The 17,684-nt window shown below is 50.6% G+C and overlaps 2 protein-coding genes across 2 annotated transcripts; one reads left to right on the top strand and one right to left on the bottom strand.

The window, feature by feature from the left end:
• Positions 1-21: 21 nt before the first annotated feature.
• CPSF4 (cleavage and polyadenylation specific factor 4) lies at positions 22-8,676 on the top strand. Its single transcript, XM_068146604.1, has 8 exons — positions 22-325; positions 1,877-1,927; positions 3,438-3,590; positions 4,406-4,501; positions 4,723-4,816; positions 5,286-5,358; positions 6,218-6,310; positions 7,371-8,676. The coding sequence occupies exons 1-8, from the start codon at positions 223-225 to the stop codon at positions 7,437-7,439; spliced, it is 732 nt and encodes a 243-aa protein (XP_068002705.1). The 5' UTR covers positions 22-222; the 3' UTR covers positions 7,440-8,676.
• A 1,195-nt stretch (positions 8,677-9,871) lies between these two features.
• ATP5MF (ATP synthase membrane subunit f) lies at positions 9,872-11,739 on the bottom strand. The gene is made up of 4 exons (XM_068146607.1): positions 11,657-11,739; positions 11,460-11,567; positions 10,353-10,469; positions 9,872-10,037 (listed from the first exon to the last, which is right to left on the bottom strand). Exons 1-4 carry the CDS (start codon positions 11,670-11,672, stop codon positions 10,009-10,011), a joined length of 270 nt encoding a protein of 89 aa, XP_068002708.1. The 5' UTR covers positions 11,673-11,739; the 3' UTR covers positions 9,872-10,008.
• Between the last annotated feature and the right edge of the window lie 5,945 nt (positions 11,740-17,684).

Genomic DNA, 17,684 nt, shown 5'->3' with positions numbered 1-17,684 from the left:
CGCTGGGCGTCGGGGTGAGGGGTGACTCCCGGCATTCCGCGGGCGGGCGGCGCGGGGCGGCGAGGAGCTGCCGCCGCCGCCTCCCCTCACCTCAGGCACTGCCGGCACGGAGCGGAGCGGGCCGGGCCGGGCCAGCCCGGGCCCGGCCGCCCGCTGCCCCCCCCCCCTCCCTCCACCATTCCCCCCCTTCCGTCCCGCCTTCGCCGCCCCCCAGCCGCCACCATGCAGGAGCTCATCGCCAGCGTGGACCACATCAAGTTCGACCTGGAACAAGCTGTGGAGCAGCAGCTGGGGGCGCAGCCCTTGCCCTTCCCTGGCATGGACAGTGCGTGCAGGCAGCGAGCGCGGCGCGACCCCCTTCTCCCCGGGGTGTTCGGGGCCGGCCCTTGGCCTTTGGCCTAGGGGCCACCCCTGACCTCCCTCCCGGGCTTGACTGAAGTGGCTGGGGCGGGAGGGTGGCTGGGATGGAGGGAGGATTGCGGCCACCTGAGTGCTTTGCTCAGGTCTAAGCCTTAGATCCACCTAGCTTCTGCTTTCCTTGTGAGGTTTCCCTCTGAATCCGAATGTTTTTCTTTCCTACTTAGTAAAAGTTGTAGTTAGTATCCAGCCAGGTGGGAAGAGAAAGCTGAGACACTGTCGTGCATAAGCATCACTTTACGACGTTGTGCTCTGCTGTGGTGAGACCCCTCCTGCACTGCTGTGTCCAGCCCTGAGCTCCTCAGCACAGGAAAGACATGGATTGGTTGGAGCAGGTCCAGAGGAGGCCACAAGAGTGGTCTGAGGGCTGGTACCCCTCTGCTGTGAGCACAGGCTGAGGGAGTTGGGGTTGTTCAGCCTGGAGAAGGTTCCAGGGAGACCTATCAGTGGCCTTTCAGCCCTTACAGGAGCAGGTAGGAAAGCTGGGGACAGATTTTTTAGTGAGGTCCCTTGTGACAGGACAATGGTGATTGTTTCAGACTGAAAGAAGGAGATTCAGAGTAGAGGGAAGGAAGACATTTTTACCTTGAGAGCAGTGAAACACTGGCCTGGGATGCCCAGAAAGGTGTTAGATGCCCTGTCCCTGAAAACACTCCAGGTCAGGATGGATGGATGCTGAGCAACCTGCTCTGGTTGAAGATCTCACTGCAAGGAGGTTGGACTAGCTGACCTTTAAAGTTTCTTTACAACATAAAACATTCTGATTTGTTTTCATTCCCTTTTGATAGATGAATCATTTTGATCATGGGGAGGCTTCAGATTTATCCATGCCCTGGTGTCTAAACCTTTTCCCCCCAGCCTAATACTCTGACACAGGTAGTCTTAGGAGACTCACAACCTGCTGACATTTTCTGGCCTACTGAACTTTTGTCTTAACTCCTCCAATATTGTGGTTCCTGTTGGTCAAGGATCAGCAAGGGGAGAGCATCCTAATGGTTGTTGCAGTCTCTTCTGGTCACAAAATGTCAGTCTGTTGTTGCCAGGGCTGTGAATGAAGGGCTCCCTGACACGACTGACTTAACAGCAAAGGAAAACTCAGTCAGCAAAACCTGAACACCTGAAAATCAAAACAAGCCCCACCAAACCACTGTTAAGATTCAGCTGGACAGTTAACTGAGCCAACTTGTCTAGACTGTGCTTTTTGTCTTGAAAGGTTGGACCAGATGATCCTAAAGGTCCAATGTGGTGCTTTATGATTCTAAAGCTCTGCAGGTTCCCTGCGGTGCTCCTCAAGAAGCATAGTTGTGAGGGCCAGGCTGGAGCAAGCAGTTTTGCAGGGAGAGGAAACTCCTTTCCTTATGATGCTGAGGGCCAGGTTGTCTTTCTGGGGAAGGGAATGCTTTTAAAGTTGCCATGAAGCTTTGTTGAGCTGAGTTGTGTGTCTCTGTTCTCTCCACAGAATCGGGTGCAGCTGTTTGTGAATTCTTTTTAAAGGCGGCCTGTGGTAAAGGCAAGTGATGATCCCACTACAGCTATGGGGTGCAGGGGGCAAAGGAGGCTTTCCAGTCCCTTCTGCAGGTTTTGTGAAGTGGAGGGGAATAACCTACATAGAGAAGGAGCACAGAATGATGGGGACCTCTGGAGATCATCTAGTCCGACTCCCCTGCCAGAGCAGGTTCACCTAGGTGTTGGATCCCAGGCACAAATCCAGGCTGGGCAGGGACTGGCTGGAAAGCAGCCCTGAGGAGAGGGACTTGGGGGTGCTGGGGGAGGAGAAGCTCACCAGGTGCTCTCAGTGTGCAACTGCAGCCCGCAAAGCCAATCAGCTCCTGGGCTGCATCAGGAGAAGTGTGGCCAGCAGGGCAAGGGAGGTGATTCTCCCGCTCTGCTCAGCTCAGTACTGCCTCCAGTTTTGGAGCCCCTATTGCAAGAGGGATCTGGAGGTGCTGGAAGGTGTCCAGAGAAGAGTCAGGAGGATGAGCAGAGGGCTAGAGCACCTCTCCTATGAGGACAGACTGAAGGAGTTGGGGCTGTTCAGTCTGGAGAAGAGAAGGCTCCAAGGTGACCTCATTGTGGCCTTCCAGTATCTGAAGGGGAGGGACTGCTCAGGATCTCAGGTGGTGATAGGGCTAGGGGGAATGGAATAAAGCTGGAGGTGGGGAGATTCAGGGTGGATGTGAGGAGGAAGTTCTTCCCCATGAGAGTGGTGAAGCCCTGGAATGGGTTGTCCAAGGAGGTGGTTGAGGTCCCATCCCTGGAGGTGTTTAAGCCCAGGCTGGCTGAGGCTCTGGCCAGGCTGATCTAGTGTGAGGTGTCCCTGCCCATGGCAGGGGGGTTGGAACTAGATGATCCTTGTGGTCCCTTCCAACCCTGACTGATACTGTGATACTCTGTTGGAATACCTGCAGCAGCTGTGGAGTAGTGGTAGGGTTTTTAACAAGTTAGAATCACAGAATCAAGCAGGTTGGAAAAGACCTCAGAGACCATCAAGTCCAACCTATTACCTAGTACCTAACACCTCCTGACACCTAAACCATGGCTTCAAATGCCATGTCCAATCCTTTATTGAGCACCTCCAGGGACAGTGACTCCACCACCTCCCTGGGCAGCACATTCCAATGGCAAATTACTCTTGCTGGGAAGAGCTTTCTCCTCACCTTAAGCCTAAACCTCCCCTGGCACAGCGTGAGGCTGTGTCCCCTGGTGCTGGTTGCCTGGGAGAAGTTAGGAGATGGTAAAGAAAGGCTTGGACTCAACCACAGACAGCATGCTGTGGTTGTACCTGTGCTATTTGCTGTGCTTGGTGGGTGGTTGCCACAGCTAAGAGCTGGAGACCATCTTGCTTAGCTCAGGAGAGGCCAGCACAAGGCTTGTGTGGAACTCCCTGTTTTAACTTCAAAAAATGCTGACTTCTAAAACCCCTCTTGCAGAGGGGAATGAAGTGCAGCTATATTAGCCTGTGCCAGGCTGATTTTGACTGTTCTTTTCTTTCCCTTCTCCTTGCTGCATCCTTTCCCCAGGGGGCATGTGCCCGTTCCGACACATCAGCGGGGAGAAGACAGTTGTGTGCAAACATTGGCTACGAGGACTGTGCAAAAAGGGTGACCAGTGCGAGTTTCTGCATGAGTATGACATGACCAAGATGCCTGAGTGTTACTTCTACTCTAAATTTGGTAAGGGGCATTGTAGCTCCTACTTGGCATTCCGTGCTGGTGTGAGAGCCTGAAGAGGATCGTGGTGCCTCCCTCTCGTCTTGTCTTCAGAGCTTTACAGTTCCTCTCTGTCTGATGATGATGATATAGGTTGTAGGTTTTTCAGATCTGCTTAATCCTTTGCCTTATTATTCCCTTCCCCCCCCAACCACCAAATTTGTGATTTACTGTAGATACCTCCTCTCTCAGGAGCTCATCCCTTGGGGCCAGAGGGGGGAAGTTCAAGTTTTTGCCTGGGTTTTATGCCTTGTGTTCCGTTTCGGGTATGAGGCGAGCAGGCTGAGCAGCTTGGCCTTTGCATGACTCTTATCTTTTTGGGGAGTTGATGAGCAGCAGAGGGCATGGGAGTGCAAAACTTTTATGCACTTGCTTTCCAGCTCTGGAGATCTGGACATAATGAGGCAACTTGCTGTCAGAAACTTACAGTCTTGTAGGTTTCCTTGGATGGAGGTTAGTGCGCGATTTGTAGTTTCTCCACACTTGTGGTGCACTAAATGTTTGGTTTTTTGTTATCATGACTGCTCTATCAAATTTGGTTTCCTCATTGTTTTTAAAAAGCACCCATAAAAGTATCCAGTCTGGTAGAGCTTTACTTGCTGTGGTGAGCCCTCAGTTCTTCATCTAGGTTAAGGCAGGCAGCAAGACTGTTGTGCCTGAGCTTACAAACGTTGGTTAGCAGTTTTGTGGGAGCTGCATCACCCAGGTAATGGCTTTGGAGGGCCACTGGATCTGGAGCCTGCACCATGGACTAAGCAGTGTGTTTGCCTTTGGTACAGGGGAATGCAGTAACAAAGAATGTCCATTCTTGCACATTGACCCGGAGTCTAAGATCAAAGACTGTCCCTGGTACGACAGAGGCTTCTGCAAACACGGTATGTATGGCACACAGCTGCTGCTTCTCTGCCTCTGAGGCGAGGGCAGGGTGGTGGTGTTCCTTTCTGCCTGCTCTGCTTGAGTGTGGTGCTGTTGAAGGGGCATTAAATTGTCCACACCCTCAAAGAGAACTCTCAATATTGTTCAGCAGAAGCTTACTTAGCAGAATTCAGGCTGTACCAAAGTGCTGGAAGGTGAACTGCTGAGCTCTGTGTTGCAGGTCCCCTCTGCAGACACCGGCACACTCGAAGAGTCATTTGTGTGAATTACCTGGTTGGATTCTGTCCAGAGGGGCCCACCTGTAAATTCATGCAGTGAGTATTGCTTCCAGGCTTCTCCTCTTTCCCTTGCCATATAAACAGGGCTGCTCCAGTGCTTCCCAATGGCTTTGGGGGGTTTGGCCAAGGTTTAGTTTGTTGCACTGAGTTTAGGATATGGGGCAGAGCCTCCTCGGGAGTCAGCAGTGAGGCTCCTAAGTGGTCATCAGGTGTCATCAGTGCAGTGGGATCACATGGGTTTGTACTCCAGAAGACCTCCCAGCTAGAGGGCTGTACTACATACTGGTATATACTGGACTGGCATGTTCCTATACATAATTGCTGAGGTCAGAATGCAAAGAGAAGGGAGGAGGAGGAGGAGAGGAGAAGGCAGTGATTTATCTCCCGTGAGCCAAATTTAATTGGCTGAGTGTTTGTTGTGTTGCTTGGAATTACTTGACTGAGCTGATGGTGAAAGGTTGGCATATCATTTGAGAATCAATTTTCTTGTTTCCATCCAAACCAGCCCTCGGTTTGAACTGCCAATGGGAACCACAGAGCAACCACCACTGCCTCAACCGACACAAACACAGCAAAAGGTACACCGCGCCCCCGCCTCCCCTGCACGCCTGCCCTCAGAGCATTTCCCACAGCCCTTTAAAACAGGGGCTTGCCTGGTGGTCAGAGCTGGAGACCTGGCCTCTTGCATCTGGCTTGCTGGGAAGCCTTGGAGAAACCCTGATAGAGGAAAAACCTTTCTGCTTTTACAAGGGGCTGTGATAGTCTTGTAATTAAGAGCTTGGAGATGAATCCAAGTAAACCACAAACTGTCCCTTCCCGTTTCTCATCCCAGCCCTCTAACATCTGCCATCTGATCACAACAAACTGCTGCTGCCTCCCTCCTGGGACTCTGGTGGTGTGCTTTGATCTGTTTGTCCTCTCTCTTTGGTTCATCTCATCAGTCCTCCAGCCCAGAGGCCAGCAGTGGTTGCTCTGCTGCTCGGGGTCACTGCCTGGAAGGGAGGGTGCTGTGCAAGAATTAAGCAGTGAGCAACCCAGAGCCATTACAGCAATGAAAACCTTACAATTGCTTCAACTTTACATGGGCATCTAGTCACAGAACACTCCCACATTATACAGAAGCACATCATATGTGGTTGTACAGCAATCTGCCAGGTTTTGTAATGTATGTGACACCTCTCAGTGATATTTTAGTGGCCTAAACCTACTCTCTAAATCTGCTTTCCAGAGAAGAGCAGAATTGCTGGGCTTTGCAAGCCTCAGTGCTTGAGTTCTCTCTGATGCTCCAGCTGGCAGGGCACCCACACACAGATCTGGAGGGAAAAAATGGATCATTTGCTGTATGGGGTCCTTTTCCCTCCTTTACACAATAACAACCACAAAGGTCTTTATCCTTGATGCACTCAACTGAGTCAGAACTCTTCTCTTCCCCCCCAGAGGACACCCCAAGTCATCGGAGTCATGCAGTCTCAGAATAACAACACTGGGAACAGAGGACCCCGGCCGTTGGAGCAGGTCACCTGCTACAAGGTAACTTGGAGGGGAGGGATGAGGAGGCAAAGGAAAGCTCTGGGTGATTGCTTTGCCCACTCTTGGAATGGCTCTGACACTCCAGGACACGTTGTCTGCTAATGAACAGGAAGCCCTCCTGCCGTGGCAGTTAAAGGAGACTGCCAAGCTGGAGGTGTCAAAAGAAGGGTTGACATCAGTGTTGTCTCAGGAGTCAATTTGCTTACACTTGCTGCCTGAAGAAAGATTTTTCTTCTCCCCTGTTAGCTGGGAGGTCCTTGTGAATGACAGAAATCAGATAGGCAAAGGCTGGTTAGTATTTCAGCTGCCAGTGCACCCCGTTGCTGTCAGACCCAGGAGTGAGCTCTTCCCCTTGGTTGCTCATGGAGGAACTTTGAACACAATTGACTTCCACCTCTGTTTATTTTTCTTCAAAAGCCCCAACCACTAGGAAAAGGCAAAGGATCATCCTCTCCACTCAGCTTTCACAGCTGCGTTGTTGCTCATGCCAACACCTGTGCCTGGGGCGCTTCTCTGGGTAAAAATGACTGTGCTTGGGCAGGGGTCTGGAGTAGCTGGATCCGTTGCACTGAAAAGCTTTAATAGCTGCCTTTTGGTTTACCTGTAAGTTAGTTGTGTGTCTGGAGGATCCTCTTGCACCAGATCCTGTCATTTCTGTCTGGGATTGAATAGCCTCAAAGTGCAAAGTCACAAACCTTTTGTCCAGATGCCCATTTCCCTAATTCAGTCAATCAGTAGGGTCCCCAGGGGGCTCTGATGGAGACACCAGATGGAGCAGTCTTGGAAGCCTCACATGCTGAAGTTCTCCTTGGGTGTTAGAGCCCTTTGTGGCTCACAGTGATGTGCTGGATGCTTTCTCCTTTGTGGTGTTAGCAGTAATGTGGCATCAGGTTGCTCTCAGCAGAGAAGCAGCTTTTCACTGTTTCATTTCACCTGCTCAATGCTGCATCTTCCCCAGGCAGAGAAGCTTCTAAACTTGGAAAGGTTTCTGTCTGCCTTTAAGGCAGCTAGAGGTAAAGCCACAACTGTGTAATAATTCCCCTCTCTCTTTCTCTTTCAGTGTGGTGAAAAAGGTCATTATGCCAACAGATGCACCAAAGGACATCTGGCCTTTCTCAGTGGACAGTGAAAAGAGCAGGAAGAAGAGTGCAGGGGAGCTGTTAGCACTGAGAAAAGGTTTCTGCCTAGCACTATGTCTTGAACTATTAATCAGGTTGTTTTTTAATGCCATTACTGAAAGAACTGTTCTGAGGCTGGCTGCTGCTGAGCAACATTTTTGTAACTGTCCACAACTGGGTTGTTGGTTTGTTTGTTTGGTTTGGTTTGGTTTTCTTTTTTTATGTTTTAACCTTTTAAAAGTCGATTTTGGCCTCTGCCTGTTCTCATGGAGCCCTGCTGAAAGGCAGAGCCAAAGGGCAGTAGGTACTCAGCCCCCCTGCCGGTGCAACACATCTTAACTCCAGTGTCTCTTTAAAGTGTTTCCCTTCTGCCACTTCTCTTTGGAGAACCTGCAATGTTCCAGCCCCTCCCTGTGGAAGCAGGAAGACTGACTGGGAAAACTAATGCTCAAATTGCCTTCCCTTCAGTGAGGAAGCAGAGATCCTGCTCTCCTCTAGCTCTTTAAAAGTCGTGTTCCCAGCTCCAGCCTGCTGCAGCTGGGGAGCTGGTGGGTGACTTGGTGCATCCTCTGTGTGAGGCTGCAAAACAGCTCGTGCCCACTTGCTTTGTTTTCTGTGCTTCTTGCTGTACTGGAGGTGAGAAACCAAACCTGGGTGAGAGCTGATCAAAGGGAGAGCAATTTGGCGTTGCTGTGGTTGGCCAAGCGCTGCGGAGCGCTGGCTGTGGGAAAGCTGCCTCTGTGCTCTCCTGCCATTTGCAAGGAGCAGAGAGGAAAAGGAACGTGGCTGGAAGAGCAGGAACAGGAGAGCTTTGTCTCGGCCCCCTTGTCATCCAGCTCACACTGAGCAGGCATTCCCATAGCCTAGAGGAGGCCAAGAAGTGGAGAGGTGCATTCTTATGGAGCACTGCTTTTAAAAGTGGTAGAGCCCTCTACCGAGAGCAGTTTGGGCAAGCCAAACCCCAGCCAATTTTTTTTTGGTGAGACTCTTTCAAAAGGCCCAATGGTAAAATTTGAATTAAAAGGGGAAAAAAAGAGGGGGGGAAAAAAAAAAAAGAGGCACCTACAACATGAGCCTTACTGATTCTAACCCATCACTCCTTTGCTGACTGCCTTTAGACTTTGTTTTTATTGAAATGTACCCATGGAAAAAGCTGGCTGTGAAGTTGTTTTGGGTTTGGTTTTTTTTTCTTCTTCTTCTTTTTTTTTTAAACAAGGTAATATGAGTGGATTAAGAGCAGTGACCAGAGCCTGTGTTGGTCTGAATGGTGTGGTTATTTCACCTATGGAGAGTTGGGAGTCAGTTGGAAATAGAGGTTTGAAAGTCTTAAGCGAGTGCGGTGTGGTAGACCGTCAGACTGAGACTCGCAACGTGCTGTGCCTCCAGAGACACCACAAACCATGAGGTGTGTTCTCTGTGTGCAGCTAGACACCTGGAAAGGGAGCTAAGCCACTCCAGAGCCTGGCTGCCTTCCCTGTCTCCTTCAGGATGTCATGGTCTTTGCTGCCTGAGCAGCTGTTCTAAAGCTGAAAGCCTTCCCCTTACCACTGAAGCTCCTGAGCGATTCTTTTTATCCCTTAACAAGTTTTCACTCTCAGAAAACACTGTAGGTTGTATCTGCAATACCCGGCTGTGGTTAGAGTCAGCAGGCACTATGGGCTGTGTGAGGTGTCCAGCATCAGCTGGTGCCAAAGGAGGGCCTTTTAGCTGCTGTTCTCCATACTGTCTCCTGTTAAACCTCTCATAGTGTCTCCTGTTAAACCTCTCACAGCATCTCCTGTTAAACCTCCGCTTCGAGTTCAGGAGCTAAGTTTTCCTTCAGTTTGATTTCATGAAGCTTTGTTACATTAAAGGCCTTGTAATTTTTATACCCCTTCAGAACAACCTTTCAGCTTCTTCTAGCAATGGAAGCAGGTGGAGTTCTGATAGACATCTTGGGCTGTCAGGTAGGAAGCATTAGCTTCCTGAATGACAGAATGGGAGTTGTGGATCTTCTTAAAGCTAAACTGGTCTCATCTCAGGTGGAAAACTGCCCAAATACCCCCAGTCCCTGAGGAAGAATCACAAACAGGTGGTCCCACAAACATGCCACCTAAAGCTCAGGTATTTTATAGAGTCACAAACTGGTTTGGGTTGGAAAGGGTCATGTAAGCAAGCACGTCTTCCAGGAGAGCAGGTTGCTCAGAGCCCCATCCAACTAGACCTGGAATGTTTCCTGGGATGGGGCTTCTACCACCTCTCTGGGCAATCTGGTTGCATTTTCCTTTTAAATCCAAATGTATCTCTTCAGCAGGTTGCCCAACCTGTACATAATGACCATGAAGAAGCAACCCAAGCAGCAGATGCTTTCCCAGCCACCTCTGAGCTTGCCCTAGGTGGGGTTGAGAAGACAAACTCCCTTGCACAGGACGACTTGAGTCAGTTATGAGACTGTCAGGCCCAGTAAATGCACATTGTGTCAACTTTATTATTGGTCTTAACAGTACAGATTCTTAGTCTGAATTAGCTCTTCTGTCAGGACAGCTGTTTCCAGTAGCTGAGCATTCAGGAGCTGTAGCTTCACTCTGCCAAACTCCTGCCTCAGTGGTACTTCCTGTGGCGGTCGTGCTCTGTGGCATTTCAAGAAAAGCAAGTTCATTTTACTGAAGTCACAACAAATCCCAGGGAAAAACAACCCCCCACTCAAAACTTTGGTCAGATGAGAATGCATCTAACCTTTCTTTATCACCAGGAAAATACTGGTAGCCAGCTAGTAACTCAGTGGAAGCACTGAAGTTTTTAGGGCCAACAGCAATCTGCTTGCCCACAGTCTGGGATCCAAGCAGAGTCTTTAATGTTGCTTCTGAAACCAGCAGCAGATTGGTTTTGCCCCAGGCACCTTCCAAGCTGCACTATCCCCACTCAGCCACACTGCTTTTACTCACTGATGTGACTGTAGCTCCAGATATAGCTGATCACCACATAACCAGCAAGCACCATGGAGACGCCAGCGAGCCCTCCCTTCTTGACGTTGATGTATTTGTTGTAGTACCTGTCATAGCCTGGGCAGGGGGAAAGTTGGCAGAGCAGCCAGGTGAGTTGCTGTGCTTTTCTGTGTCTAAAAGCAGCAGCCTGCTTCCACAGAATTGTTTCTAATGAGGGTCTCAAGCAAGCCTGAGAGAGGGCAGCCTGTGTGTTTTAAGCAGGATGAACTCAAGTTAGTTCTACTAAACCTTAAAAGAAAAAAAGAGGGAGGGGGAAGCCATTTATTGTTCACTCAACAATGTGGCTTTATAGACTCATAGATTGTTAGGGCTGGAAGGCACCTCAGGGATCACCCAGCTCCAACCCCCCTGCCATGGGCAGGGACCCCTCACACTAAATCAGACTGCCCACAGCCACATCCAGCCTGGCCTTAACCTCCAGGGATGAGGCTTCCCCCACCTCCCTGGGCAACCTCTGCCTTTCACTGAGCTCAAGCTGCTCTGGAATGATCAAATGGTTTCATGCTAGTGTATATACATTCTGTAGCCACTTGCATTTGATAGTAAGGACATGAGTCAAAACTTCCAGCAGTGATCCATAAAAGCCCTGGTGTCCTTTCCTACCATCTTTAGATAGCAACTGCCACGTTCAGTGATTTGTCATGTTGGGAAGCCTCAAGATTCTCAGCAACTAGGTCCAGGGGTCAGGTTTGTCCTCTTTATACAGGGGTCAGGTTTGTCCTCTGTATACATGGAGACTGAAAACGAACTGCTGGCGAATAAAACCCGTGTGAGAAACAGATGTAGAGAAGGGAGAACAGAACGCTACAGGAGACAGGGCCCTGGGAAAGCAAAAATCGCCTTGAAGTAGCGCCTGTAGAAGTGAATCCCCCCCCCGGCCACAGCCCACACCCCCTCCGGCAGCCAAGTGCGTGAGCACCGCTCTGCCAGACTCCGTGAGGAGCAGGAATTGACACCCTCCGGGCCTCCGCCGGCCCAGGCGGCGGTCGCAGGGCTCTTCCCGCGGGGCAGGCAGCGCGGCCGCGGGCTCCCCTCGGCCCCCCTCACCTCTTCGCAGGGCCCCGACGATGCCGCCGGGTGTGAAGTCCCTCATGGCCAGCCATGTGGGCAGCTGGCCCAGCTTCACGTCCAGCAGCTTGGTGTCCTTGAGGAGAACTGCGGCGCGGAGAGAGGCACAGCCAGGTTAGAGGGGAGGATAAGGGAGAGGGGGAGCCGCGGTCACCTTGGGAGCCCGCAGCACTCACCGGGCGTCTGCGCCATCTTGCCGCTGCTGCTCTGCGCCGCCGCGGGGGAAGGCGGGAAGGAGCGGGCCGAAGAGGCTCATGGGAGGAAGGTCAGGCCGGGCCCTGGATGTGGCGCGGGGCTGCCGCCATCTTGGGCGGGTCACGCACCGGTCCCCACCGTACATCGCTGGGTGTAGGATGCCAGGGACGAGGAGGTCAAAACAGCTGCAGCTGTGCAAGCGGCAGAGAAAAATCTCATCAGCATCGTCACAGGACTTCATCAGGAGTCTTTTAGGGGCTGCTGCTGCCCTACAAATCAACCTTCTCTGGTGTGCTCCGAAGTTGCGACTCTTCAGCGCTGTAGATGTGCATTCATACACAGTAGATACTGAACTGACATGGTCCTCCTTCCTTGTCATGTGAGAAGGGAGAGCTTCTCAAACCTCTTCCAGGGGTCATCTGCCCTCTCCTGCAGTCCTCTTAGGTGGCTTTGAGATGAGGGAAGAAATGTTAGACTCTTTCTCTCAGGGGTTAGCTATCAGATGAATAGTCACAGAGTCATTAAGGTTGGAAAAGACCTCTACAAACATCAAGTCCAACAGCCGACCCAACACCACCACCATGCCCACCAAACCATGTCCCAAAGTGCCATATCTACACATTCAGGGTTGTTTTCTTAACAACTCCAGGTGTATTGTGTAATGTAGTGTGGGGTCCCATTTCAGTTCCCACTCAGGACTCTTTCCCTGTGGGAATATGATGTGTTTCACTACAGCTGCTCTGGAAGGATGTCATAGGCAAAAAGGAGAGGCCAGACATGGTGGAAGCAAACCTGCATAACAAGAGTGGTGGGAGAGGTAACATGCAGATAAGGACAACGTGTTTGGCCATGGTGGTACTGGGCTGACAATTGGGCTTGATGATCTTAGAGGTCTTTTACAACCTTCATGGTTCAGTTCTATGAGTCCATGAACTTTTGCTTTTGTGCAGTAAGAAAGTCACAGAATCAGAGAATCAGCCAGGATGGCAGAGACCTCCAAGATCATCAAGTCCAACCCTATCTAATCAGCTAGACCATGGCACCAAGTGCCTTGTGCAGTCTCTTCTTAAACACCTCCAGGGATGGTGACTCCACCACCTCCCTGGGCAGCACATCCCAATGGCCAATCTGTCTTTCTGGGAAGAACTTCTTTCTAAGATCAAGCCTAAATTCCCCCTGAGCAGCTTGAGACTGTGTCCTCTTGTTCTGCTGCTGGGTGCCTGTGAGAAGAGACCAACCCCCACCTGGCTACAACTTCCCTTCAGGTAGTTGTAGACAGCAGTAAGGTCTTCCTGAGCCTCCTCTTCTCCAGGCTACACAACCCCAGCTCCCTCAGCCTCTCCTCCCTGCTTTATGCCACGTTCCCAAGTGTATTTTGTCGGAGGATTTAGCACACATACAGAGGCCCCCAGAAGGCCCATCCTGGGCAGATGAGACACCTGCAGAGCTCGGGGGCGCTGGGAGGAGGATGGCTTCCAGGAGAGGACTCCAGCAGGTGTCAGCAGCGCTCAGCGGAACGCTGCTGCGGCGCTGCGCTCCGTGAGCCCGACCTCTAGAGGCTCCGCTCGTATCGCTCGGCTCCGGAGAGCGGTGTCAGGTTTTGTTGTTTGTTGTGCTGAAGCTGAAAAGCAAAGTGATACAGCAGTAAACAGGGAGCCGCCGTCCGCCACCGCTGCTCTTCAGCCACGACCTCAGCTTTCCCGGCTATTAAATCTCCGTCCCGCGGAGGACTGTCAGAATGGATCGGAGATGATGATGACGACAAAATTAAGGGGATGCTGAAGGGGCCCCACGGAGCTCCTGCATAAAATCTCCACACCTTTTATTTCTCTTAATTCACAGAGTCTTATTGCACATGCCTTCCTCCTGCTGCTGCAGAATCCTTGCCTTGTAACCTGTAGGGTTTGTGCTAGCTGGTACTGAGTTGAGGCATGGGACCTCTCCTCTCAAAAGATGTGGTAGCCTGTAATGAGTCTTAGTCATGGTCTACATGTCCAGCTTCACCATTTAATTAGGCAGTGCTGAGGAAAGGGACCTGAGGGTGCTGGTGGATGAGAAGCTCAACATGAGCCAGCAGTGTGCACCTGCAGCCCAGAAAGCCAACCACATCCTGGGTGCACATCCTGCAGCCAGCAGGTCGAAGGAGGTGATCCTCCCCCTCTACTCCACCCTGCTGAGACCCCACCTGGAGTACTGTGTCCAGTTCTGGAGCCCCTAGTACAGGAAAGATCTGGAGGTGCTGGAACATCTCCAGAGAAGGGCCACGAGGATGAGCAGAGGGCTGGAGCTGCTCTGCTGTGAGGACAGACTGAGGGAGTTGTGCCTGTTCAGTCTGGACAAGAGAAGGCTCCAAGGAGACCTAATTGTGGCCTTCCAGTATCTGAAAAGGGCTACAAGAAAGCTGGGGAGGGACTTCTGATGGTGTCAGGAAGTGACAGAACTGGAGGGGATGGAGCAAAACTAGAAATGGGTAGCTTCAGATTGGATGTGAGGAAGAAGTTGTTCCCCATGAGGGTGGTGAGAGCCTGGCACAGGTTGCCCAGGGAGGTGGTGGAAGCCTCATCCCTGGAGGTTTTTGCAGCCAGGCTGGATGTGGCTCTGGGCAACCTGCTATAGTGTGAGGTGTCCCTGCCCATGGCAGGGGGTTGGAACTGGCTGATCCTTGAGGCCCCTTTCCAACCCTGACAATTCTATGATTCCATTTACATTGAATAGCCTCTCCCTTGCCAGAACTTAACAATCAGAGCAGAAGGAACAGATTACTGCCTGTTTTACTTCTTAACAGAAGGTAGGCTTAGGAAGGTCTAGTGTGCCTGATCACTTGGAGAAAGGGTTCCAAATTTAGGCCCCATTAAATGGGTTAAAAACCCCCTTATTAAATTATCCTTCATTTTATTATGGGCCTCTGCCGGTAACTGTCATTTTACTGCTGAAGTGTCCCCTGATGAACTGCAATGGGGCCCTTGTTTTTGGTACAGTTCTTGCATAAAAGCATGCTTCAAAATTATTTCTCTCATTCCTGCAAGGCAGCCCTATTGTTTTAAACAGAATTAGTCATGCAAGGCAGATTAATTCACCTACAGGGGAAAAAAAAGCCCCACAACAACAACAGTGGTGGGTGCCTCGTTTTAAGGAGTTCCCTGAAGAGCAGAAGAGCACAAGAGAGTTGCTCAAACTGCACAGAAGAAGGTCTGGGGGAATTTGGGTGGTTTGTGTAGGAATGGAAATCCATAAGACAGAGACATCTCCAATGTGATTCAGGACAACAGTGACTCAAACCTCTGCCCGGACTGCCTGCCCTGGTAGAGTAAGAGGAATCTACTTTGTGTCATCTTAATCCTGAACCAAGCAGGAACTGTTCTCTGGTGCAGATGTGCAGGAGGTTTTGCAGCACACATTTCCTCCTTTTGACCTGCAGTGCTGGCCAAAACTCAGGGTCTTGTTGTTGGGTCCAGTTGGGAGGAGGAGTGATGAAGAAAGGTATTTCTGTTTGCTCCCAGGAATGCTCACCGCCCTTCTTTCCTGCACGCAGGAGAAATCACACAGCTGAGAGTCAGTTCCCATGCCTATAGCTCCAGACCTGCTCCAGGCAGCAAAGTGACCCCAAATCCCTCTGTTCCTTGTATTCTGGCCAGGTTTTTCTATCAGTGATTGTTCAGGCTCTTTGAAGTTTCCGTTCCCTGCCTGTTTCAACATGCTGTTTCTTTGCCTCCTCCTCCTCTACCTGAGCTGAACTGTCCAGCCACACATAACCTTCCCTTTTAATACTGTAGCCAAAAACTGTCCTCTCAGAGCCTTCAGGTACTTGAGCAATCTTGCTTTGTGGGTGGAAAGAGACTTAATGTCTCCTTCAGCTACCCTAAAGGGACACAGTCAAACCTGCCAGTTTGAAGAAGGTTTAACCCAACCTACAAAAAGAAAAAGCCTAATGGAACACTGCCCTGAGGTTTTCATCCAGCTAAAGACTCCTCTAGAAAATGAAGCTCATCAGTAATGGCATGGAAATAACAGGCAGTACATAATTCAGAAACCCAGAGTATTTTGCAGACAACATCTGCAGGTACCAAGGAGGTTTCCTCTTTCTTTTTTTGGGGGGAGGGGGTTTCAACTGTAACACAAAATACTGCAGATTTCAATCCAAAGAAGCATTTGTGGCCTGGAAAGTTAAGCAGCACTCTTCACTGAAGTTGCTGAAAAGAAGGAAAAAGCAGAACACAGCCCCCCTCAGACTATTAAGATCTTAGAATCTGGGATCAGAAGTTGCTGGAAAGAAGGAAAAAGCAGAGCATGACCCCCCTCAGACTATTAAGATCTTAGAATCTGGGATCAGAAGTTGCTGGAAAGAAGGAAAAAGCAGAACATGAACTCCCTCAGACTATTAAGATCCTAGAAGTTGGGATCAGAAGTTGCTGTAAGGAAGGAAAAAGCAGAGCATGACCCCCCTCAGACTATTAAGATCCTAGAAGTTGGGATCAGAAGTTGCTGTAAGGAAGGAAAAAGCAGAGCATGACCCCCCTCAGACTATTAAGATCCTAGAAGTTGGGATCAGAAGTTGCTGGAAAGAAGGCAAAAGCAGAACATGACCTCCCTCAGACTATTAAGATCTTAGAAGCTGGGATCAGGTTTTCTGTTCTGTGTGCTGCCCTTTGAAAACGGAGGGCCTGGTGGCCAATGACACTACAGGCACAGGCAGACACGTTGTCCATAGATGTGTGAAGGAGCACAGAGTGGCCTTCAAGAGAGCTGAGGATTTACCTAACTGGTCCTGCACCCCCTGAAAGTGATGACAAAGCTCTCAGTGCTTTTAATAAAGCATCAAACCTACATGAGTGGCAGAAACGGTTTGGCATAGGATGCTTCATGGCTCCTCAACTACATCTTCAGACAGATGTCTCCTCATCAACCTGGAGTACTGCATCCAGTTTTGGGCTCCCCAGTTCATGAGGGACAGGGATCTACGAGAGAGAGTCCAACAGAGGGCTATGAGGATGATGAAGGGAGTGGAGCACTGCCCTGTGTGGAGAGGCTGAGAGCCCTGGGGGTGGTTAGTCTGGAGAAGGGAAGACTGAGAGGGGATTTAATCAATGTTTATAAATATCTGAGGGTCAAGAGGGAGGGGACAGGCTCTGGTCAGCTGCACCCTGGGATAGGACAAGGGGCAGTGGATATAAACTCCAGCACAGGAGGTTCCACCTCAACGTGAGGAGGAACTTCTTCACTGTGAAGGTCACAGAGCACTGAAGCAGGCTGCCCAAAGGGGTTGTGGAGTCTCCTTCTCTGGAGACTTTCCAGACCTATCTGGATGCATTCCTGTGTGAGCTGTGCTGGATGCTATGGTCCTGCTCTCGCAGGGGGATTGGACTCAATGATCTCCAGAGCTCCTTTCCAACCCCTGACATCCTGTGATGCTGTGATCACAAGTAAAGCAGCTGCAGCCAACAAGGAGAAAGAAAAACTGTGGGCTACCAGCCCTTCCAGAGAGAAGTGCATGGAGTGAGCTGCATGTTTTATCAGCCAGTAATTTGGAGAGAAGTTATTGCCCCATGGAGCTTCTTCCAGTCTCTTTAAATTGTGTGAACAGTTTGGTGTGGTGAGAGCAGGGCAGGGCAGGGCAGGGCAGAGCAGGGCAGCTGCTCAGCGTAGGTTGTCCAAAATTGTGTCTGCGGTGGAAACCAGACTCTCCAGCTGAAGAGGATGAGAAAGGGGTGTGGAGTTTGGAAGCTCTTCCATGGCCAGACTTCCTCAGGAAAATGGTGAGTTGCCTTGCAGAGATAATAATCACAGACACGCAGAGAATGCTCCGGGTTGGAAGGGACCTCTTGAGGTCACCTAGTTCAGCGCCACTGCAGCAAGCAGGGACATCCTCAACCAGATCAGGCTGCTGGGTCTAATATGTAGGGACTGAGCCAGAAAAAAAGCAGTGGAGAGAGCTAACCTATGGCTGCAAGCAGGGCTGCTTGCTCTGTGTTGTTGCAGAGCCATTTTCCTTAGTCAACCTCAAAAACACTT

Source organism: Melanerpes formicivorus, unplaced genomic scaffold, assembly GCF_026170545.1.
Source record: "Melanerpes formicivorus ecotype bairdi unplaced genomic scaffold, bMelFor1.0.p_v2 SCAF_14, whole genome shotgun sequence".
NCBI lineage: Eukaryota > Metazoa > Chordata > Aves > Piciformes > Picidae > Melanerpes > Melanerpes formicivorus.
The sequence above is the reverse complement of the archived record's forward strand: the minus strand, read 5'-3'. Positions and strand labels throughout refer to the sequence as shown.

Coding starts and splice junctions, on each gene's coding strand:
- CPSF4 (XM_068146604.1), top strand. CDS start 223: ATGCAGGAGCTCATCGCCAGCGTGGACCACATCAAGTTCGACCTGGAA. Junction 4,817..5,285: donor CCCACCTGTAAATTCATGCA/GTGAGTATTGCT, acceptor CATCCAAACCAG/CCCTCGGTTTGAACTGCCAA. Junction 5,359..6,217: donor CGACACAAACACAGCAAAAG/GTACACCGCGCC, acceptor CTTCCCCCCCAG/AGGACACCCCAAGTCATCGG.
- ATP5MF (XM_068146607.1), bottom strand. Junction 10,470..11,459: donor CGTCGGGGCCCTGCGAAGAG/GTGAGGGGGGCC, acceptor CCCCCTGCCCAG/GCTATGACAGGTACTACAAC. Junction 10,038..10,352: donor CTGGAGCTACAGTCACATCA/GTGAGTAAAAGC, acceptor GAAATGCCACAG/AGCACGACCGCCACAGGAAG.